Raw genomic sequence first — 25,602 nt, forward strand, 5'->3', positions numbered from 1 at the left:
TGGGGAGGGCAATGAGACTTCCGTCTGTACCAACTACAGCTTTGTTGAATATTACAGATGACCTGATCCTGGATTACTGTAAGGGACTGTCTGACGCCATTCATTCTGTGTCTCTTCAGGTGCAGGCTGCTGAAGTTCCATCTTCCAGAGACCTATGTCATGATTTGTGCCCTGGTGATTGGATTCTGGTGAAGAAGCACGTCCGGAAGAACTGCCTAGACGTGCGTTGGAAGGGGCCCTACCAAATAATCCTGACAACGAATACGGCTGTAAAGTGTGGGGGGCTGCCGAACTGGATACATGCCTCCCATACTCGAAGAGTTCCAGCACCCTTAGAAGAAACAGCTCCTCTCACAGACGAAAATCCAGCTGTGGACGACGAACCACTAGAGGGGATCAGTCAAGCTGTGGGGGTGTCGGAAGAAGTTGGGAGCGTTACAGATCCAGAAGAAGAAAGACAGGACGGCAGTGAAACTGAAGTTGCCACTGAAGGAGAAAGTTGCTGTGAATACGGCTCAGACACAGATCAGTACCAGAGTGATCAAGAACCGAGTGTGAGGACAAGAAATAGGAGAACAAGGCGTGGAGAAGCTAGTTGGCCTGAAAGAAAGCAGAGGCCTTGCTTAAAGTCAACTCCAGAGAGAACTCTTGCTCCTATATCTGAAGACTCGGATCAGGACGAAGGTGCACAAAGACAGGAACAGGAAGGTCCGAGAAGATCGAGGAGAGTGCGAGTGCCCTTCAGAAGATACGCTACTCCTGAGTGGACCTACCTAGCTGCAGATGTCCTGTGCACGGAGATACGGGAGGGTGAGGGAAGTGCTACTGATCAGTACTGACCCAATCATAACCTTGGAAATAGTGTTGTTGATACCAGGAGTGGAGGTCAAAGGGTTGCTGACATTCACTATCCCCAATCCTCCCCTACTGAGCAGGATAAGAGACATGGTTTTAAACAGACTAGAATGTCCGACTTCTTGTTCAATGAGCCCAACACATGAGGAGATCATTCTTCGTTTGGAAATATTGGAATACGTGATTAGAGCTGCCGGAACACGTATAATTCCAGATTGCTAAAGACTTTGTAAATAAACAGATTGAGAGATAACCTAGCGCCAAGTGGAAGAAGAAGAAAGTTAGGGACTTCCATTTAGTGGACGGAGAAGGGCTAGGGTTGTCTATTGCTCTAGAACTCAAAGACTGATCTTGCGGATGGGATTATCAGCTTCCAGGTGTGGTTCGGAAAGGCTGAAGAAGCAAAGACAAGAGACTTTGTGTTGTGAAAGGAAATCAGAACTACACTGTCTTGAGAACATGGAGGCTGGCAACCCGAACCGCAGGACAAAATGCATAGTAGGCACACTTTTAGTGGGAGTAATTTTTCTCATAGTTTTAGTAGTTACTATATCATATGTGGTGGGAGATAGAAATGAAGAGAAAGCAACAAAGGAAGCAAAAATTGTATCGACACAGAAACCTACTACTGCTGGTAAAAAGGGGGACAATACTGAGAAAGATAAAGCTTTACTAGCAGCAGAGACTCGTAGGTTGCATGTGGATGAATCACAGGGAAATTTCAAATCAAATGCATATGCTAAATTGCTTTATGAATATATTGATGCTATGGAGGCCAAGAATTGTTATGTTTGCATGCAATTGCCAGCCTCTGTAGACGAAGGTATTAGATATCACCATCTTCCATTGACTTATGGAATCACATGTAGTTTGCTGCTTAGTATATTTTATGAACGTGATGGTTTTGAGTATTATTTTTCAAATTTTGATGCTGTTTTACCAGAAGTACCAAACTACAAGCACTTGAACAAGTGGGATTATTATAAGAGTGAAGATAGATTAAAGAAATTTTTCGTTCCTTGGAAAACGTTGGATACTTCACATGCCCGAAGAAATAATTTGACTTGTAAAGTGTCAGAAATTGAGAAAAAGTTTATAGGGCAGGTGGATGATCGGTATAGGAGACAGAAGATCTTAAAAGCTTCAGGCCAATGGAAAACAGATTGGACCGAGGAAGAAAGGTCACACCAAAGAAAGGGTAGTAATGGTCCAATAGCATTAGATCGAGAGAAAAAGGGGAAACTGTGTATACATAGGGGTAAAACCTATTATGAGAATGTGTTTGTGGGAGAAGTAAGTTGTGAACATGCTTTTCAATTAGAATATTATAACAAGGACTTCTTGAAGGAAATGCAGGTGATCCCCAATGTATATTTTGTTTGTGGAAGAAATGCATATGTGAAACTACCGGATAATTGGTATGGATCATGTTATTTGGCAATTGTCTTCCCCAAAATATACCATGCTGAGGATTTGGAAATTATAGAGAGAGGAACTCAAGCTAGAGGAAGAAGGGATGTACACTATGAGGAGGTAGTAGGAGACGTATTTGGTGCTGCGCTTCCTCTTTTAGGGATAATACTGAATGATGTCAAGATTAGAAGATTGGCAACAGTTGTAGATAGGTTGTCCGCCAGTACTGCTAGATCATTAATGCTGGTGGAGGGAGACATGCAATCGATAAGGGCAATGGTTCTTCAGAACCGACTTGCTCTAGACGTTCTGTTAGCCAAAGAGGGAGGAGTCTGTAAGGCTTTGAAGGTTCAGGAATGTTGTACTTACATTCCAGACAATTCAAAACCTCTAGAAAAGTACATACGGAACATTACTGAAATTCATCATGAGATTGAGGATTTGACACAGGTAAATGTGTGGGAAAAAGTAGGTCAAGGAATGGGTAAAGTTGGAGGTTGGTTTGCCAACCTAGGAAAGGGTTTCATTTGGGACATATTGAAACCTATCATCATAATAGTGATTTGTGTAATCACCTTGTGGGGATTGGTGCGGCTGTACCAATGGTATAGATCAAATAGGTTGCAGAGATCCATGAGGGAGCAGGAGAGGAAATTAGCTGCGATGCAGGATAACCAGTACAGGAGTCTGAGGGCTCTAGAGATGATGAAACGAGGGAATACTGCAACGAGTTCAGTTTGACTCATTTCATACCTTAGGGATGGTGTTGTGATGGTGATGACTACTAAAAGTCATCAAAGGGGGGGACTGAGAGAGCGCAAATTGGGAAAAAAATATAGAAGTGCACCATATTTACAAGCACGTTGTATCAGTTTAGTAAAGATTACATAAGAGTGTTGAATTTATAGAGTGAAAATACATAAGAGTGTTTAATTAAAATAGAATGCATATATCAGTGTGAAAAGCTAATGTAGAAGTGTGTAGAAATGTTAGAATGATGTTGAAATCCCATGTTATGTGGCTGTTGTAGGGGAAAATGTGATTCTGCTAAACGTAGAAATGTGTAGGCCACATGGCAGTACACAGAGAATGAAAAGGTGCTGTTACACACTCATATAATGTGGATTTTTAATGTTGTTATAATTCAAGGTATTATTGATCATAGAACTGAAATATATGTTCTATAGAAGTGTTTCATATAACCATTGTGTGTAATAAGTTAGAATACTGTTTAGACTAAGAAATTAAAGGTTTACAGAGTGCACAGGCCCGTTTCATGTAATTCTAATAGGCCTGAATAGATAAAGTCATTTCTTTAGATCTGCATGTGCTAGTTAAAGGAAGGTCATGTTAAGCATAAATTGCGGAGCCTGCTCAAAGGGTTTACGACTTAGAAGATACGGTGGAGGCCGGAATTTGGGGCCCACAGTACAAGTGTCTGTTTGCAGGTGCGAGGAGGTTCCATCAAGAGAGTGATGAATAGACTTTTGTTCAGGGAGCCAGGCACAGGCCTGGAGGAGGCTTCAGGAATTTCCTGGGGGGTACCGTCCTGCCGTAGAAAGAGTCTGAGAAGCAAGGTCACCACGCTAACGATGGGCCCAGAGGAGTATCAGCATGAAAATACCAGAACCAACACCACGTGAGGGGCGTCTCTAAGGGGCGTTTCTATTGTAAATGTGATTTTTGTATTAGGGACAGCACCCCTGGGTGGAGTTAGAGCAGATGATCTGAGGAACCTAAGAGAGCGGATGGGTAGGCAGATAGGTTAACTGCGAGACATCGATTCACCACGAAGATTAAGGGAAGTGTGTGATCTTCTTTGGAAGTCACCACGGCTGACACCTTTTTAGGTTAAGATTTTGCTAAGTAGGGATGTCACTTAGTCTAGTGTAGGGACAGTCTAACCTGAATTCTTCCTTTCTGTAAATGACTCACAAGTTACAGCTTGTGTCTATTCTTGCAACTCTGATGATATTTGAATTGGTTTTGGTTACATTCTTTTGCCGACTAAGAACATTTAGAAAATTCATGTTTGTATTGATACCCGTATATCTTTTAAACCTTATTTTGAGATGTTTGTATCTCCAGTTAACTTTGGCTTTATAATAAACTTTTAAAACTTTTTCGTAGTAAGTGGTTCTTTAGAGTGGTGTAAGTCCTTAACTGTTTGACCTAGTAGTGGATTGCCTTTTACTCTATGACAGGTACCAACGGTTTAGTTGACCTGAGTTGGGATCTAGATCTATAACAATAGACCAGAAATCCCGCGTTAACACAATTAAACATCCAAAACCAGTTTCTAGCAGCACAGAAATCAACTGGAATTTATTTGTACAAGTTAGTACTATATTAGTCATCGGTACCCAACCAGCCGGATATGAAAGAAAGCAGAAACTCCTTTACTTAGCCCTACTGTTGATATATTGCTCTCCTTTTAATCCATTTAAATGTGCATAGCTTACATTTTTTTAATGAGGATTTATTTTTCCTGGCAAATAAATGGCATTGATTTTGCAAAGTGAATAATTCTTTCTTTTGTTATCAGTTACTGTTAGGTTTCATTTCTGTCCTAAAACTAATACTGGTATTAATGTGCTTCTACTAATTATAATTAATTTTTATCAACCATCCTTTACTTTTATTGTGATATTGTTAGACCCAGCAGTTTCGGGACGGCTAGGCACATTGATGCCAGTCAGAATCCACTGTTCCAAATAGAATGATCACATTACACTTGTCTGAAAACCTGTGCTCACCCTCTAGTAGTTTGGCACTGAGCAGTCAGACTTGTCCTTAGGACTCGAGTGTAAAGTATTGGCACAACACAAGTGTAAAGTATTGGCATAACCAACACATCCCCCCTTGCAACACACTGTGTATGCTGCAAAAAGACTCCACACCATATATATAAAAACACTTGTCGTTATATATATATATATATATATATATATATATATATATATATATATATATATATAATATCCTCCTCCACAAGAAAAGAGCAGTGACCCAAAGGGGAATTTGGGGAAACACTTTATTGCAGGATGTTGTCAGGCGAATGCATTTCGGCGTGTCTTGCCTTCGTCAGCGCCCCTCTCGATAATGTTTCCTCAGCTGTTGTGGCACATGCAGTCCTGCCTTGCTTTAATACGCCCTGTTCCGCTCCCTGATGTTAGCGAGGCTCACCTGTGCAGTCCTGCTGTAATGAACTTCATGACCCAGAATGCTGCTGTGTGATGCATTCGGATCGGGTGATGCCGGGGTGGAGACACTCTAGGAACGGAAAGATAAGACAGGCACAGCGCCGCAGGATATATATATATATATATATATATATATATATATATATATATATATATATATATATATATATATATATATATATTCAATCAAACATACCGGCGTCCACACGATCCTGGGACAGTATGAAGCACGAACTCCAATTGCGTGTTATTCAAAAATATTTAATCAGCAAGATAGCAGCAAAACAATCACACTCGACGCGTTTCGGGGCTCCTCCCCCTTGGTCACGAGTAGTAAAAAGAGTAATAGGATTGTAATACATATACTCAAGGTCACATGGTCTTAGTGAAGCAACAATAAACATAAACAAAATACTAGCGCTTTAAGTCAGCACTGTTAGGGAAAATTATTATAGTGCAAGGATCGAAAATATAAATTTCAAAATTAACACATTGTCATGGTCTGTTGATAAGCGTATACAGATTAGGTGATGTCAACCCTGAACATGTTTAGAACGCACACATGACTTGGACTGATTTATATGCCATTTAACGAAATGCATTTTGTCTGCCTGACATTCATAATAGGAATCTATGAAATAATACACAAATCGCCCCTGTGGGCTTAAAATATTGTCATTGCACTAGATGACCTCATGTATAATATACAATCAAAATATGCGTCAAATTATGCTATTCTGCCCCAGTGGGCAAGATAGATGGACTATAATTTCAAAATAGTATGAAATGTCAAGAAAAATAATGCCCTTGTGGGCTAAACCATTGATGCATGTTGAACGATTGAATTTTCAGTTCCATGTCTGCTCACTGTTTGTCTATTATAGGGTTGATATTCTCATTCAAAACATTTCTACATAACCAATCCCTGAAAAAAATAAAATAAAAAGTGATCAGTGATGATACTAATGAGAAAATGACCAGTGATTCAAAAATTGAAAATTGTAAAATTCTATCATAAACCCTTCATAACTCGTATAAAGGATAAAGAAGTTAAAAACAACTAAGGGCGAAACATATTACAGTACACGACATTATTCTCTACTTAATCCAAAATGGATTTCCTACTAGACAAAATTACAGAATGCTCAATGAAACCATATTACTACATTGTGTCATCCTAAGTGTACTTCCATTTCTTCATCACAGTTATGACCATTCGTGACCAGTGTTTTATATTGAATAATCATTCTTGACTCCAGTCTCCTCAATTTTTGTACTCGGTTACCCCCTCTCTCATCAAATTTAACTGTGCACAGTACACAATAACTCAATAAATTCACATTTTGATTGTGATGACTGAGAAAATGACGTGCTATCGGGTAAGATTTATCCATGTTGGTGATAGCACGCATGTGCTCTAGCACTCTCAATTTGGCAGGTTTGATGGTACTCCCTATATAGGTTTTGAATCACTGGTCATTTTCTCATTAGTATCATCACTGATCACTTTTTATTTTCTTTTTTTCAGGGATTGGTTATGTAGAAATGTTTTGAATGAGAATATCAACCTTATAATAGACAAACAGTGAGCAGACATGGAACTGAAAATTCAATCGTTCAACATGCATCAATGGTTTAGCCCACAAGGGCATTATTTTTCTTGACATTTCATACTATTTTGAAATTATAGTCCATCTATCTTGCCCACTGGGGCAGAATAGCATAATTTGACGCATATTTTGATTGTATATTATACATGAGGTCATCTAGTGCAATGACAATATTTTAAGCCCACAGGGGCGATTTGTGTATTATTTCATAGATTCCTATTATGAATGTCAGGCAGACAAAATGCATTTCGTTAAATGGCATATAAATCAGTCCAAGTCATGTGTGCGTTCTAAACATGTTCAGGGTTGACATCACCTAATCTGTATACGCTTATCAACAGACCATGACAATGTGTTAATTTTGAAATTTATATTTTCGATCCTTGCACTATAATAATTTTCCCTAACAGTGCTGACTTAAAGCGCTAGTATTTTGTTTATGTTTATTGTTGCTTCACTAAGACCATGTGACCTTGAGTATATGTATTACAATCCTATTACTCTTTTTACTACTCGTGACCAAGGGGGAGGAGCCCCGAAACGCGTCGAGTGTGATTGTTTTGCTGCTATCTTGCTGATTAAATATTTTTGAATAACACGCAATTGGAGTTCGTGCTTCATACTGTCCCAGGATCGTGTGGACGCCGGTATGTTTGATTGAATTGATGGGCTCGCTGCCCAGCACGGACCACTGTTGTTGTGGAGGGGTCTAAGCGGAGTGGAGCGTTACGCTGCACATTGTATGGTATATATATATATATATATATATATATATATATATATATATATATATATATATACACACACACACTCACATACACACACACACATACACATATATCAAGACAAAACACACATTGTATATACACTTTATAGTTATATGCAATCATCAGACTTTCCCATTGCAGAAAGGTCAAACAATCACCAGTCTCGGACTATACCTCTTAACACAACCCCTCAATCATTCAACTCCACCAGCCAACAATAAACATTGCCCTTGCAGGCACCTTGTTGACTAGACAGTCAGAACCACCTAACACAGAAAGAAACAGTTACTTAGTTTTGTCCATTTGGATTAGACCTCCAGGCGCATGACGGCACCTGCACTTGTGCGGGATCGCTGTTCCCCCAAAGACAAAAGGTGGTGACCCAGAAAGCTGGCATGCTTCCCTGTCTAGAGAAATGTTTCCCCTCCGAGCGGGGGTGTGACCTGCCATAGGTAGGCACACAAAACCCCTCGGGTCTCGTCACAGTGTTTTTCAAAACAAAGCGCCCTGTGGCGTTGGTCCAGGGAGAGGGAGCCAACGACCTTGGACAGAGGCCGTGATATCAGGCACTGTTGTCCTCCCGATCTGGAGGCTGAAGACAATCTCAGCTCCTGGCTCAGGTTTCCCCAACACCCCTTGGACACCACATGCCCTGGACCGCAAGTGAGCACAGGTCCCCTGGTGGCAAGCATGGGTCCCTTGGACTCTGCAACCTTCCCCTGCACTCCTCGAACTCCTCATTTCCTGGTACCTCACATGGCTGCTGAACTTTCGCACACACTCCTGTTGCACAGCGAGATGATGGTGTATGTTAAGGCGGTCCTTGTCCCAACCACGATAACTTCCACCTATCTCCGCCACCCCCAGTGCTGTCCTTATGATCTTGTGGAGAATGTGAGATTCTTTGTGCCCCTGGGATCTCGTGGACAGGAGGCCAGCTCCCTGGGAATTGGAGAGTACTTCGAGACCCAGGTTACAACAGTTTGCACTTAGCTGCAGGCCAGCAATGTCCAGGCAAAATCCACCAAGTGATAGTCCCATTCTTGGAGCATCTACAAGCTCAAATCCATCACATGTCTGCAGATAGTCGAGTTGCAGTCCCTACTGCCCTAATGATTCCTTGTGTCAATGTCCCAGTATTAAACCTGCATAGTAGGGTTCCAAATCTAAAAGTGTCTCTACTTTCGGAGGCCAAAGCCCCAGTAGTTATATCAACCATGGCCTTTGAAGATACAATCAGATCAAAAGGCCACCTTTGAAATGCCAAGGCCCTCTCTAAATGTTGTCTTGCTGCCATAGGTCCAACAAGGTATCCATTGTTAACTATATAAAGAATGTCAATTGTGTAAGTGAAATCTGTCACATTTGCACATTTTAACAAGTTATGTTTTGTGGTCCTGGTCTGTAGGTGTCCTACGAGGCTATCACTTTTCCAGAGTGGGTCCCTCTTGGAGATATGCACCCTGTTGACTACTATTCTACTTTTACCAAGAACTGTACTGGAGACTTTACCAAAAAAGAGATACTCGATATCAGAGCATTTTACTATGCTATGTGTGCAGAGACAGATGCCATGCTTGGTAAGTACCACTGTTAGGAATTAGTTCAGATTATTGTATGGTTTCACCATGTAACTTTGGAGTCCCTTCGGTTGCTGTGTATACTGGGGACAGTATTTTGCTGTACAAGAAAATCACCACTTGGTTTATGGATATATGGTAATTGCATATATTTCGTATTTCATAATGCCATGCTTAATAGGGGCACTTATCTATTGGCCTTCGTGCATTGATTAACAAGATCCCCTGTATTTGAATGAGTAATCTTTTAAGTAATGTAGATGTCGAGAGGTAGAAGGGCCTCAGAACCCCCTGCTTTCTCTTTTATCCACTCAGTCCATTAAGATAGTTAACCTCTTACTGTACCCTGCACACCTGTGTGTGTATTGCCAGGCAGTGCATGGATGAAAAGTCACTTATGGTCTATAGTGGCAGCATTTGGAGTACTTCAAAAACACATATGCCAAATAAAAGTAAAAGTGATATCTTGATAGTTTGAGAATTGCATAATCTGAAATTCGTTTGCAACTTGGAACAGGATGAAAATCTTATTGTGAATATTCTATAGAGCCCTCTGGCAGCAGGAACATCATTTCCAAACCCCTGTCAAGGCTGAGACAGTCCAGTATAAAGAGGAGAAATGAAATAAGTGCCATCAAACTTGTTTTCTTTTTGGTAACAGACCAAGGATAAAACCTCTCTTCTTTGGAGTTGGACAATCCCAGATACATATGAAATGCTACTTAATGTAGAGAATATAGTGAAAGAAAATAAGAACTGAATTCATTGAATATGAAATATACACATTTAAGAAACTCCTGCTTAGGCCAATAAAAGTCTTACTGTCTCTATTATAAATATGTACCTATTAGAAATAGAAATAAAGGATCCATCTTAAATAATAAAAAGTCTGAACAGGTGGGGAGGGACCAAAGACCAACAGTGAGAGAAAGCGGTGGCCTGCAGTAAACATTTCTGCATTCAGACGAAGTTAGATTATTGCTCAGAGGCGTTTGAGGGTGGCAAATAAGAAAGACTAAATAGTGTCTCCCTGTCAGACTCCTTGTTTGCTCCTGTGAGCAGCAGGGCCGGACTGGGAAACCAAATCAGCCCTGGCACATTTTGCCAGAAAACCCCCATACCAGGTACAGCGAGCAAGCCTGACCACTACAAGGGGGGTTTGAGGGGGTTCTCCCTTCCAAGAACATTTGAAGAAAAATGCAAAAACAGTGCATTCTATAACACATTTTTAATTATATATTCAATTGTATTAGCCTTTATCAACATAGTAAATTATGAGCTTACAGTACATCATGATACCCAGCCACTTAAACAATTATAATTAGGCATTTTTCATAAGTGTGGGTTATAGGTCCAATTATTAAGTCTGCATAAAATGTCAAAGTGCAGTTAAGACTCCATTTTAATAAGTCATGCTATTATTTTGCAAAACAAAAGACACAGTAGGCATATTGAAAAACAACTTCTGTATTGATTTATCAATACAGAAGACAAAGTTTGTTAAACGTGTTATCCTCTAATCAAACCACGGTTTGTATTACTGTGATTTACAATATATGTATTCCTCAATTATCAAATCATTAGGTGATTTACACAGGAAAGCCTGGAAAGGCAATTTAGTCCTTCATGCTGTACATTTATTACCCCTGGTGCCTCTGAGGTCTGATTTGGAAGACATGGTCACCACATGACAGTTTGTGGGCAGGAGGCTTCTCACTGAGGGAGGGCCAGCTTCAGCTCTGTTGGTTGACAGTGCGACAATCATTGTTGGGGCCCTTCAATGATTCCCTCACTATCACCCTTCAACAGTGCCCCTCATCTCTCCATAGTGCCTCTTTTACATGTATTTAATTTGTTTTATAGCGCCTCTCATACCAATGTAGAGTGTCTGAGCAGTTTACGTCACACACATATACAGACAATGAATCATATGTGTGTAAATCAGTGTATAGAGAATGTTACACAAGACAAAGGGGAACTATAAGGTGTAGGAGGCAGGTGTCATCCACACTGGTAGACATTTTTTAGAGTGCTTGGTCTGGAAAAAACACAAACTCAAGATTAAAACATACCACAGTGGTTGGGGTTGGCTTTACTAATGGGAGGAGTTGGCCTAACATGTTTCCTCTCAGGCCAATCAAAGATTGGCCTGAGAGGAAACATGAGAAATACAATTTGTATTGTTATAATCATTGCATTCATTGTTTTACAGAGAGAGAATTAGTTCATTGCATTTGTAAATGCAGATTCGTTTCTCTTATGTTCACTATCATAATTTTAAAGAGAGAGTCTTAGTTCATTACATTCGTAAATGCAGAATCATATCTCTTATGTTCACCATCAGAATCATCGAATTATGGAAAAAATCTGATACCTAAAAGTCCATTTATATAACATACCTCAGAATTCAATATTTGTGGTTCAATTGTATCCCACTAGCAAAAAGAAAATTCAGCGAAACGAATAAATATAGTGTCAATAGTAATCGACAAAGCAAAAACAGAAAATGAAATGTGCCACAACATCTTTAGCTTATAAAAATAAATACAAACGGAGCTGACCTATCATTGGTGCTCCAAACTGATTTGTTGTCACGCAATTGTGTACAAAGAATAGCCATATTACAAAATACTGTTATATCAGCACGTAATCACAATGGTCAACAAATTACACCATCTTTTTCAAAAACAAAATATTCTAAGCCAAATTAACCCTCACAATTTATAGGACGTTTACCGTAATATTGTGCAAGCAAACTGATTGTTAAAGCCCCATCATTTCCGTCACACATAAGCGCTCAGTATATATAAAAGTAGAATTTATCTAAATGCGTTATGTTTCATAAGATACTGTCACAGTTTCCATCATGAAAGCGCTATTCTCTTCAGAAAAATTGTGATCTAAATAGCAGACGGAATATATCACGGTGGAATATTCCACTCAATACTTCCAAAGTGTTTTATGTGGCAATATTTTTCTCCAATATAACCTAGCCACTGATATTGAAATTTGAGCAGGAGGTATTAGAAAATTGGGTCCAATTCATATGAATTCAAGGCTGAGCAGATTAAATGTCACATAGGCTATTACAAATTCACATTTAGTCTAAAACTGTGACAGTATCTTTTGAAACATAACGTGTTTAGATAAATTCTACTTTTATATATTCTGGGCACTTATGTGTGACTGACATGATGCAGGCTTTAACAATCAGTTTGCTTTCGCAATATTACGGGAAACGACCTATACATTGTGAGGGTTAATTTGGCTTGGATTATTTTGTGTTTGAAAAAGATGGTGTAATTTATTGATCATTGTGATTACGTGCTGATATAACAGTATTTTGTAATATGGCTATTCTGTGTACACAATTGCGTGACAACAAATCAGTTTGGAGCACCAATGATAGGTCAACTACATTTGTATTTATTTTTAGAGGATAAAGATGTTGTGGTTCATTTCATTTTCTGTTTTTGCTTTGCCGATTACTATTGACACTATATTTATTCGTGTCGCTGAATTTTCTTTTTGCTAGTGGGATACAATTGAACTACAAATATTGCATTCTGAGGTATGTAAATGGACTTTTAGGTATCAGATTTTTGCCATAATGCGATGATTCTAATAGTGAACATAAGAGATATGAATCTGTATTTACGAATGTAATGAACTAAGACTCTCTCTGTAAAATTATGATAGTGAACATAAGAAAAATGAATCTACGAATGTAATGAACTAATTCTCTCTGTAAAACTATGAATGCAATGATTATAACAATACAAATTGTATTTCTCATGCTTTCCTCGCGGGCCAATCTTTGACTTATATAAGGTTATAAAGTTTCTTCAATTCATGATCAGTTAACTAAGGTCATGTTATGGAAACATACTAGCTATATGGCAATTCGGTATTGTTTTAGGCACTTTAAGGAATAAGAATTGTTATAGGGTTGTTTGTATATATACATATATGTATGGATATAGTGTCTCTTTGTATATATGTATGGATTTTAAGTAATGTATATATGTTCTCTTTTAGCCCTGAAGAAGTCTCGACAGAGACTAAACACTTTGACTAAGAATATATTAAATCAATAAAGAACAATTATTTTGACTACAAGTGAGTTTTGGACCTGCTTCTTCTACTATCCGTCATGGATATGCTATAACTCAATGAACTATAATGTGATTTTCCAAAAGATGGGTGCTAATTCCATTTGTTGTCTTTGTTTGTATTTGGGTTTACCCAATAGGAAGTGGAGAGGGGTGCACTTCCTGGTTTTTCAAGCAAAATCGCAACACTATTAGGCCACTACAAGTAATAGGGGCAGGACTCTTGCCTCAACCCTCTTTGTGTTTTGCTGTTTAAACTGCAACTAGACTGACCTTCGATCCCTCCCCAGCAGGAATATTAAAGTCCACAGATATCTTGACACTTGCATGAAAACTGCTGGATATACTAGGAGCTCTGCAGCGGAGATTTTGAACTCATAACAAATTTCAAAACACTGCTGCAAAACCACCCCCCAGTACACAAAACCAGACATCCCACCTTTCCAGCCCCCCAGGGAAACACCAAAATCCCAGTGTGGCTAGTTCGGCCTTAGTGAGCAGGTATCTATGCGAAGATTTTGAATCTGAACAATAAATTGTAAGTACTATGTCTTTGGTTCTCCTGGTTCTTTACTGTGCAGGAAAGACCGTTTGTGGTCATCTGAAATAGTTAATGTTATTCTTAAATGGTTTATCATGTTAGTACGAAAAAGGCCTTTGACTTTCCTACTGTTTCTCAGCGAAACTTAGCTAAGTTAATTCCATGGACCTCTTGAGTCCTGCTGGGACATTTCTTGTTGATATACAGCACTGGAGCATGGTGGAATTAGGAAGAGGGAAGAGTGTAACAAGAAAGTGTGTGGGGCATAAAACATATTTAAAATGAGAAGCAGGATGGGGAGTGGGACAAGGAGTGCTCAGGAGAAGGGAAGGGAGATTGGAGTGAAAAGAAAGTAGGAGAGGGGGGACACATGAACAAGTCAGGAAGAGATAAAGGAGACAAATGCACTCTAAAGGAGTGATGAAAGCAAAAGAAATAACAGTCCCATCAGTTTAGCAGTGGAAGGATACAACTCATCCAGCCAAAACACCTTGAGACCGAAATGCTCTTGTGCAGGACAAACAAGAATAGTGAGGAAAGCCATTGAATCAAGAGCAGACACCTGAGATGGACAACAAAGCCATGCAAATAGGAGCAAACAGCAGACACAAATTTCAATCTCTATATGTTATTTATTGGAAAGAATAGGCCGTAAAGACAGAAAACTAAACCTTCTCTGTAGCAGAGGCCTAAATAGACATCTAGGTTTTTTAATCTGACTGAAAGTTCCCTATAACCAAATCCTCATTGCTTCCTCACGCTCAGTTCAAGACAAAGACTCCAGAACATGCAATAAAGGAGTTGTAGCAAGGGAGGTACATGCTTGCTTGAGGATCCTCATTACTTTCTTCCTTCAGCCATACAAACAGGCTAACTTGAAGTGGATAACAAAGCCAAGCTTGCATTCTTGAAAGTAAATTAGGATCTGTATTTTATATCATAATACTAAAGAATACTGTGAGCAGTTAAAACCATCTTAAAAGCATCCCCAAAGAGACTGAGAAAGAACTGAAGATGGGAGCTATGCAGTAATTGTGGCATAGAAATTGAGTGCCATTAGGCAAGCCAAAAGATGTTGCACGCCACTAAAATACATGCAGAAAATCCTGGGAGACTACATCGAGGCTAACAAACCCCCTGCACTTTTTGAGTATTGCATAATTCTTTCAGGAGACACCCTGGACAGCTAATGGGATATGTTTTGTATCTGTCCAAATGATCAGATCTTTAGAGATCATTGAGGGTATCGGTTGGCATCCATGACCAGGAGTCTAATGGGTCTTCACTGTAGGCGTGATGTGGGTGGACCTTTTATTGTAAATTATTATGAATTATTACGGTATTTAAATAATGTGCTAGATAGTTTTCCTAGCCTTAAAATCCATCATTTCACAAAAATTTTAATTTGTCCCAAGTGGATGTGATAGGGATGTGGAAGTTCACTTGCCTTAACTGCAGCCAGGAATCACTCTTACTAATGCTTCTCTGAAAAGCTACGTACCACTCTCCTCCATTCTTCTGTTTTAGGTACCAGTTCTCTACCATATTGCTCGCAGGTATCTTAATGAACTAAAAGTCCTATTCAAGTGAAACAATGTTAGGTACAATATTGAGATAATGTGTGTGTGATCCTTTGTCACACTTTTATTTCTATGCCATCAGCTAACCTTTGTTATTTTTTTAAATCTCATAGATTTTTTTATATTCCTATAGTGCTTTTACAATTGATCATTTTTGTTAGAGAGTTCTTAGATTAATATTTTAAAGGGTTTTTAAAAACATTTTGGGTAGCATATATAGCTATCCTGTACATATTGGGCCTGATTCACAGAACTAACTTAAGACAAAATCCTAAACTTACTACCATTTACTCATTTTGATATTCACAGAAGGCACTTATTCATTTTGGTATTCACAGAAGGCACTTACTCATTGATGAGTAAGTACCCTCTGTGAATACCAAAATGAGTAAGTGCACTTACTCATTTTGGCACAATCAGTGCTGCAGGCCCACTAGCAGCATTGCATTTGATTTACAGGCCCTGGCACACACAGTACACTGTACTAGGGACTTACCAGTAAATCAAATATGCCAATCGAGGAATCACCAATCCATAAACACAATTTACAGGGAGAGAATATTCACTTTACCACTGATCAGCAGTGGTAATGTCCCCAGGGTCACAAAACCAACAAAAACAGGTTCCGAAACCGGAGGCAGAAAAGCTAACAATCTGATAATAAACCCGCTGGAAAAGCCAAGTCTAACACCTCCTGTGACACAACCACATCCTGTCGCACTAGGTAGGGTTTCCTTACACTTTCTTTTACGGATCTTTTCATGTAACAATCGTTTTGGGTTGCTTGTTTTATTTTACTGATATACAGGGTGTATTAACAAATGATGAGAAGCAGTGCAGTCCATCCTAATTAAATGTTCTGTAAATATGTCCTTTTGTTGCAGGTGAGGTCATATCAGCTCTACGTGATGCCCACCTCCTAAAGAATACCGTAGTTGTGTTTAGCTCAGATCATGGCGAACTGGCAATGGAGCATCGGCAGTTTTATAAAATGAGCATGTACGAAGGGAGCTCCCACGTTCCTCTTTTAATGATGGGGCCGAATATTAGACCCGGAAAGCACATACCAAACGTGGTATCACTTGTGGACATTTACCCTACTGTGCTTGGTAAGCCTAGAAACATTTCTCTCAAACAAGCGTTCTCTAGCTATATTGTCCTGCGCTTTGACGTGTTAGTGCCACGTAAGGGGTATCGAAGCCTGACATTCAGCTTTAAAAGTACAAAGGGGCTCAAACACAAAATAGGCACTTGCACCCAAAGTCCCTAATCCTGCTATAGCTGTGTAATTTATGCACGAGTAAGATAAGTTAAATTGACTATGTAAAATAATAGTGCAGTTTGTATGCGTAAGTGTGTGCTATATATGCATAACCTGCTTCAACCAGTTAAATTACAAAGAACTGGACGTACAGTGGAACGTGCAACGGGTTACCCAGAGCAGGCACTGCTGTAAACAATAGTCTACACCGGGTGAGGGCCCCCAGAGCCAGCTAGGGCAAACATGGGAAATGGCGATTCAGAAGGCTCTCTGAAGGCTTCTGTTTCTTGTTTCAGCTGAGCTCAAATCCGACCATAGGTCATCAGGCACTGAGGTGACTTCAGCCCTCCATCAAGTTATCTTTTTATTGCATTGAAATAAGGTGCTTGTTACGGGGTCTCTCAGCTCTGACCTTAGCCCAGAAGACAGGAAGTAGTTTTTATCAATAAGCCAGAGATAGCCTGGGTCAAAGGGGTGCTACGGGGAGAAAATAAAGAACAGAAAGAGACTGGCTGGGTCTGATAAAGAGAATTCATGAAAGTTCAAAGTGAAAGGGAAGACCGGAATGAAAGAACGCAAAATATATTTAATGAGGGTGGAGGGTGGCGGGTAGGGAGAAAAGAAAAGCATAGAAAGGAGGATTGGTTAAATACATATAAAGCCAAATATACAGACCAAAGGACTGAAAAGAAGCTGAGGGAAGTGAGTGACACAAAAAAAGAAGGCAAGCAAAATTGAAAAACAACAAAGAGAGAGAGAGAGACAGAGAGAGAGAAAGATAGATAAAAGAAAAACTGAACATTGAAGGAAGAAAGGAAAAGAATAAAAGAGAGCGAGTAGGTCGAAACGTTGAAATGGAGAAGAAAGAGTAAAGTAAGGAGACCTGGATTTGGACTTGGACTGAAACAAGGCCCTGATTCAGCACATGGGAGTGATTATTAACTCTATTTTTAGCCTAATTCAACTTAAGGTACTGTACACTGGCTTGGATACTTAAAGAGCGGCCCCTGGTCAACAGCAGCACTGTGCTCCTTTTTTCTCAACTCCGCACTAACATCGAGAAAGTATAATAAACAGATATGTCATTGTTTAAAGGTGAATTAAAGTTAATGAAAGGAAGTAAGTAGGTTATCCTGCACCGCTGATCTTTAGAAACACCTTTATTTTTAAAGGCACTGTTAGAAATGGGATTTCTGGTTGGCTAGTGCCAGGCAGAATCTACTACTCTAGTCGGGGCAAGATAGTTACACACTGAAGATAATCCCTGCTCTGTTTTAGGGAGCAAAAGGAAGAAAGAGAAACGGCCTCACTTAGGACGTTAAAGAAAGCCCTCACTCCCCACCTGGTGATGACATGCTTCATCATCGGGCTCCACCAAGGGGACCGAGTGTCTCCTTGGTGTGCTTCAACGCCAGATCTACTGCGGGGCAGGTTAGTGAGATTAGGACGTGTTGGTGCAAAATAAACTAGTGAGTGGTGAAGGTATTTTAAAATTGTCTGTAGTGTATCACAAGGATAATTTTATTCTATGATCACTAAAGACTTGGTATTAAAAAATCTATGTGTTTGGAAGCAGTCCACATTTAGTTGAGTGGCAGATTCCTAGATATCAGTCGACATCTTTCTTGCCGTGAAACGGTGTAATTTTACCAGGCAATTCTTCAGGACTATTAAGGTGTACTAAACCCTGGCGGTATGAGCACACTAAGACCCACCCTTACCTAGGGACGTGAATGTGAAAAATAAGAAAACAGTGAAAAAGTGCAAAAAAATCAGGAAGAAAGAATTTGTCTCCCTAATTACTCCTGGTTTAGGAGGCTTCGACTTTTCGGTTTCTGCACTTAGTTGGTGTTAAGGAAGAACACCATGGGTCACAGGGGTGGGAACGTATTTGGCACACCGCCCTCGACGCTCGGCACCCTCAGTGTACCTGCATCACCCTCTGCTGGACCCCGAAGATATTCTTTATATAGACTTATCACAAGACCACAAACGACAAAAATCCACAATACTGTACTTAAAATGGTAGTCTTAGCTTAGTTCTGTTCAGTTCTTAAAATGCGACTTTAAGTCAATGTACCTTACGATGCGTGACGCTTCCACAACAAAAGTGTTGCAGCGATGGAAATGAGGCATAGTTCCACTGCAAGGAAATAAAGACGTGAAGATCTTCCAGATGGAGCACACTTCTCCGATGTTGCGAGATGTCTCGGCTCGATGCGCCAGCTGCAGCGGTGACACCCTTGTTCAGAGATCCGACGACAGCGGCTTTGGCGGCGACACTCTTCTCCCTCGATGCAAGACGCTTCCGCTCGATGCGACAACTGCAGCGGCGAAACCTTTGTTCAGAGATGCGACGACAGCGGCTCCAACGGCGGCACGCTTCTCCGTGGATGCGAGTCGCTTTTCCCGATGCGGTGCAATACATCAGCTGCAGCTGCGACATCCTTGTTCATAAATGCGACGGCAGCGGCTGTGACATGCTTCTTCTTCGGTGTGAGACGCTTCTCTTGAAATGGTGCAATGCGTCAGCTACAGCGGTGACACCCTTGTTCAGAGATGCGACGGCAGCGGCTGCGACGGCGACACGCTTCATCCTCTTGAGTCACGCTTCCAGCTCCTTGCGACACTCAGTCCCTCAGAAGGCCCAAAACAGCAGCAGGCACTTCACAAGGAACTCTGGGGAGCTGGGGGTTGAAGTCTGTTGTCCCTGAGACTTCAGCAGGATGCAAGCTTTGTTCCAAGCCCTTGGAGATCCTTACAAGTTGATGAAAGTACACAAAGTCCCTTTCTCCTCTCTTTGGCAGTCAGGCAACCACTGCAGGCCAATCCCCCAAGCAGCAATTCAACATAGGGATAGTCTCTCCTCAGTTTCCTCTGGTTTCACTCCTCAGCAAAGGTTTCTTCTTGTTGTCCAAAAGTGATATAATTTCATGGGATCAGGGTCCCAATATTTATACCCTGAATTCCTTTGTCCTCTGAAGGCAGGCGGGGCTTTGCCCAGTCTAAACCAGTTCTGGGGCAGTCTGTTGACAAGACTCCTTCCTTCCTTTCACAGTGCAGGGCAAAAACATCAGTCACCCCACAGGAGGTGGAGCCAGCATTGTGGAGGGAAAGCACAGCCCTGGAGCACTTTGTTGACATGATTCCTTCTCTATTTTCACAGTGCAGGGCAGAGACATCATCCGCACCGCAGGAGGAGGAGCCAGCATTGTGGAGGGAAGGCACAGCCCTATTCAGGTCCCAGGTGCAACTCCTCCCACCCATCTAGATGCAGATCTCTCTATTCACCACAGGGCTGACTCATTCTGTCTCCTGGAATCCCCCAGCCCTGTCACTCAAACTCCAGACAACAAATACACAACCTAGCCGAGGCAGGCTTTGGATAGTTAGACAAGAAAATACCTCCTGTCTAAAGGTGGTATTTTCAAACACAGAATGTTAAAACCAACTTCACTAAGAGATGTATTTTATCATTCTGAGTTCAGGCATACTAAGTTTAAATTTCTACCATGTTCCCTGAGTCAGTTATGATCATAAAATGTAATAATCTAACTGCCCATTCTGGCCTATGGAGAACAGGTAGCCTTGCAATAGTGAAAAACGAAAATGGCTGTAATTCACTATTAGGACATGGCACACACATCAGGGCTTGTTCTACCTTATACTTACAATGCACCCTGCCTTTGGGCCTACCATAGGAGTGTCTGATATGAAGAAAATGGAAGGTTTAGTGACTGGCAAGTGGGTGCACTTGCCCAGTCAGCATGGCAGTACCAGACTGCACACAGGCTCTGCGATGGCAGGCCTTTGACACACTTTTGCAGGCTGCTTCTATGGGTGTCACAACCAATGCTGCAAGCCCACCAGCAGCATTTGGATTTACAAGCCCTGGGCACACTCAGTGCACTTTACTAGGGACTAACAAGTACATCACTTTAAAATAGGGAGAGCATATGCACTTTAGCACTGATAAGCAGTGGTAAAGTGCCCAGAGTCATAAAATAGCCAACAACAGGTCTGAAAATATTTTGGAGGAATGCAAAAAGTTCAGGGATGGCCCTGCAAAAAGGGGCCAAGTCCAACAAACATAATCACACATTTACACTGTGCCAACTGGCACTAGGCAATATTCACAGGGGATTATATACAGGACCAAGCCAATCAGGCCATTGTCAGAACCATCAGAACAGGTAAGTAAATGCAAACACAACCAGTAACTACTGGTACCATAATGACCTAAGCATTATCACATTAGCATTCAACACCATCCTAAAATATAGCATCACATTAGGCGATAAATCACATTAGGCCCAAACCTCATTAGCATAAACACATTACGCACTAGGCCTCACCAGCATAAACACAGTATGTAATAACCTCCTAAGCATAAATCACATTTAGGGCAGAAATCAGGGCGCATAGATCACATGTGGCATATACCCCACATAAATCACATCATGCAATCACCATTTACAATGAGCATAAAACACATTATGTAGCCTGGCCTTTCACCTAGACCCTAAACACCTTTTTTCTAGAATGTCAGGGCTTGGATGCCAATGCAGCAAACTCCAAAGTGCACAAAGCGCTGTGGCAGGGCAGAAGTGTATCTTACTCCATCTCAAAAATGCCCCCAAAGAAAAGAATAGTACTGGCACTACTGTGCCTCCTGGGTCCCCCACTGGGACTCTTCAAAACTAATGCGCCCAATGTGGCAGCTCCCCGCGCTGGTGCGGTGCATCTGTAAGTATGAGACCTGGCACCAACTTGGCCTGTGAGCTCCCACTCTGGGACTCCTGCAACAAAAACAGCTCCCATGTTGCAGCTGCCCGTACTTGAGGTGCAGCTGTGGCAAGGAAACCGGCACTGGCACTAACGTGCCCCCAGGACTCCTACTGGGGCCCTAGAAACAATGTGCCCCACGTTGGAGCGGCCAGCTGTCCTGTGGGACCGCTCAGACACCGACAATGTCCCTCGAGAAAGCCCCATTGTGCCCTGGAGGGCACCAACAGTGCTCTATCTACCCCCACTCACCGGGCTCTGCAGACTCCTCTGGTCTCCTCCACGGCAGGGCGAAACTATGCTCTTCACCCGGCCCCTCCTCTGGGACTGGGACTTCTGTTTGGAGCTCATGGAGGCAGGGTAGGCTCCCGTCCTCCTTCCTGCATGCAGCCAAGTTTCTCCTGGCTTCCGGCCGCACTCCTTCAGCAGGCCCCGCCCACAGTCAGGAGCAGGCACCTGTCTTCCCTTTTCGGCACCAGCCCAACAGTGCGGGGTGGGCACCCGCTTAGGATCACAGCAATTGCGGGGTGGGCACCCACTTCTCTGAACGAGTGCACAAGCAGGGTGGGCACCAGCCGGTAAACACCATAAGCGGGGTGGGCACCCGTTCTAAAGATACTGGAAAGCGGGGTGGGCACCCACCTGTAAATTAAGCATAAAGCGGGGTAGGCACCCGCCGAAAAGGCACCATAAATGCAGGGTGGGCACCCGCTCGTCAAATAACTCAGCAATGCGGGCGGGCTCCCGCCTGAAATAAAAGGCATAAAGCGGGGTGGGCTCCCTCTCCTCTTGGCATCCAGGTTTGTAAATACCCACATTGGCATTCCCTCGAGGTCAGTGGCAGCTCCGTGCTGCAGAGCCCACATGCTCTTCTTTGACAATTTGAAGGTAGCGCTCACGAAGCGCTGATGCAAAAAGTCCTTAGAGGGAAAGGGGGCAAAGCTGGGCCCAGGCAGGCCAGCACACAGGACCCTCAGGCAGGGAGGCAGTCCCTCGTGGTGGTTCCTCCTGAGGCTGAGCAGCAGCTAGCCCCCAAGCACAGGATCAACTACTTCATGGGGTAACAGCCCCTATTTTTATAGTACATTTTCCTTTGTCTGCAGTACAGGTCTTTAGGGTAACCAGATGCAACTGATTCAGGAGGAATTGGAGCACTTTGTTTACAAGGCCCCTCTTCCCCCTTTTAAGCTGGGGGCTCGTCATCAGACAGACCACGGGGGGGGGGCAGAGCCAGCATTGTACAGGCTAGGCACATGACTATTCATGGACCAGGGACTACTCCTCCCACTACTCCAAATGCAGATGTCCCATTCAGCCTAGTGCTGACTCACCTTGCCCTTCCTGGAGCCACACACACCTCACCAGCCCCTGTCACTCAAAAGCCAGACATGCAATTCACATCAGGCATGCAGACACATAGCACACAGAAATTCCAACTTCTAAAAGTGGCATTTCTAAAATAGTTATTATGAATCTGCGCTCACCCTTGCGCAGCGTTTATTATCACTATTCCAAATATACCAAACTTGAACACGCTGTGCCTCTCATATCAGGAATTACCACTGAAACACTTATCAGGGAATCCCCAATGCATTCCTATGAGAGGGCAGCCCCACAGTAGTGAGGAACCAAAATGGCTGTTTGTCACTTCCAGGACATGTTCACACACTGAAGGTACATAACCTATCTTTTACCTACAATGCACCCTGCCCATAGGGCTAGCTAGGGCCTACCTTAGGGGTGATTGACAGGCAGTAACAGGGGGGTCACAGACATGGCACACACTTTAGGTGCCATGTCACAGCAGCAGTAACACTGTGCCGCACAGGCCCTGCAATGGCAGAGGCCTGGGATAGGTTTGAAAGGCTTCTTCGGTGGGTGGCGCAATCAGCGCTGCAAGCCCACCAGTAGCATTTGTTTCACCAGCCCTTGGTATACGAGATACCACTTTACAAGGGACTGACAGGTAAATTAAATAGGCAAAACAGGTGTAGACCAATCTTACCATATTTATCGCAGAGAGCACACACACTTTCCACTGGACAGCAGTGCTAAAGTGCCCAGAGTCCTAAAAACCACCAACACCATGTCAGAAAAAAGGCTAGGAGAAAGGCAAAAAGTTTAGGGATAACCCTGCAAAAGGACCAAGTCCAACACAACCCCCTTCCAGCCAAAACGCAGGGTACACCAATCACCACCATGATTGCTTCCCTGCCTTGAGCGATAGAACACAGACGGGGCCCGCAAATGCAGGGACACCTTCCAGTTCTACGCCACTCTGAACCCATGTAGTTGCCTCTGTAACAGCTCCCAGGACCAACTAGGCTACCCCACTGGCACTCCCTTGCTGTCCATGGCCAGGACCAGGCCCCCGGCCATCCAGATGTATCTGGTCCTTGCCATCTCACAGAGTGGGGGTAGTAACCCCTGGCACATAGTGACCATTCTCCACTCTACCCTTCATCCGGGCAGTTCAAAGCTGCCACTGATCCTCCAGCCAAGGGTCGTACCCTCAGGCTGACCAGAAGTCATGGGCGAGGCTCTCCTCTCCCTACCTCTCCTTCTAGGGTTCCGCACTCTCCTCCTTTGAGAGGCACCCTCAGTATACAACTCTCCCACCAGTTTAGGACCTTTCTCCAGCAACTGGTCTACCAACCTAGAGTCTAAACCCTCAGGTTGCACCGGGGTCAGAGGCGAGGACTCCCTCCCTCTGCACCCCCTTCCAGAGTGCTGCACCCTCCCACCTGGAGCGGTATCCCTGTAAGCCAAACCGGTCAGGACACTGGTTACAGATGTCCCTCCCTCCAGGTCAGGCAGATCTCACTGCCCTGAGACTCAACTCCTGAGCCAACAATGCCTTTTTCTTCGCCAAGGCTCTCTGGACCTCCCTGTGCTCTGCATCCAGCTGTGCTATCCTCATGTTATCCTCCAATTGAGCTTCCCTAAAGCCAGCTGATGCTCCCTCTCCTTCTGCCTGTCTACCAACTCCTCTGGGGACCATGAAAGGGATTGGGCACTACCACTGGCACTAGACCCAGCAAGGGACTCCCTATCTATGGGGTCCTCACTCTCTACTGGCCTCTCTGCACTGTCATTTTCTTCCTCTTCTGCAGACTCTTCAGGGCCACCCTCAGACCAACCAGCCTCTATCTGTCCCCTGCAAAAAGGGCCAAGTCCAACAGGCACCTTGCAGCAAAAGTATAACAAATTGTAAGGTCTCTTCAAAATTCAAAAAGTCTATTTCCTTATGAAGAAGCGTTTCGTCTTAGTATATCACATTATATCAGTGCATTGAGAAGTGTGTTTTGTAAAAGCGATTTATTCTCACCCCTCCTCCCAACCTGATAACAATGTCAGTAGTGAACTAGGATGCAAGTCTGTTGTTAAGTGCACTCTTTGGGCTGGGTTCCTATTATACCTGAACATTATAGTTAATTTAATGATACACTGGAGAAGGTTTGGACAATGCACATCCTGAAGTCATGTATTTTGAAGTCCTTTTATATCTGATGATGACGAAAAAAGGAGGAAAACTGAAATAAAACAAATGCCTAGGAGCACACAATTTGGTAAAGTGCGAAAGCCGAAATTAATCCCAGGTTTTCTGGTTTCACATTGTGCAATTCAGCCACTACATGTATATGCTTCACTTCCCCTACACCCACCTTACCGGTTAGCCCCCTGAAAACCCCTGCTCGTGACTTCCACGCTGCTGGCATCAATGCAGCCCTCAGTCACATCACAGAAAAAAAAACTTTGACCCCTGGGAAGATGTTTGTGAGTACCCATGCTCTGCAGGATGTATTGGATATGGGTTCTATAAAATGGTGAAGAAAGCCAATGCTAAATGAAGGAGCTACAATGGGCAGAAAGCCACCGTCATACACTGGCTGGG

At 42.5% G+C, this 25,602-nt stretch overlaps 1 protein-coding gene and 1 long non-coding RNA gene across 5 annotated transcripts in view; one reads left to right on the forward strand and one right to left on the reverse strand.

Annotated features, from left to right (window-relative positions):
* The window catches only part of ARSK (arylsulfatase family member K), a 961,037-nt gene that overhangs the window by 461,439 nt on the left and 473,996 nt on the right, over positions 1 to 25,602 (forward strand). Inside the window, exons 5-6 of one of the 2 annotated variants that reach the window (XM_078675401.1) lie at positions 9,257 to 9,428; positions 16,546 to 16,770. In XM_078675401.1, coding sequence (XP_078531527.1) covers positions 9,257 to 9,428; positions 16,546 to 16,770 — 397 coding nt within the window. The remainder of the gene's footprint in view (positions 1 to 9,256; positions 9,429 to 16,545; positions 16,771 to 25,602) is intronic. The other variant, XM_078675402.1, reaches the window with a different exon arrangement.
* The window catches only part of LOC144818221 (uncharacterized), a 161,961-nt gene that overhangs the window by 66,916 nt on the left and 69,443 nt on the right, over positions 1 to 25,602 (reverse strand). The gene's annotated exons all lie outside the window — the stretch shown is intronic.

This window comes from Lissotriton helveticus, chromosome 2_1 (genome assembly GCF_964261635.1).
Source record: "Lissotriton helveticus chromosome 2_1, aLisHel1.1, whole genome shotgun sequence".
NCBI lineage: Eukaryota > Metazoa > Chordata > Amphibia > Caudata > Salamandridae > Lissotriton > Lissotriton helveticus.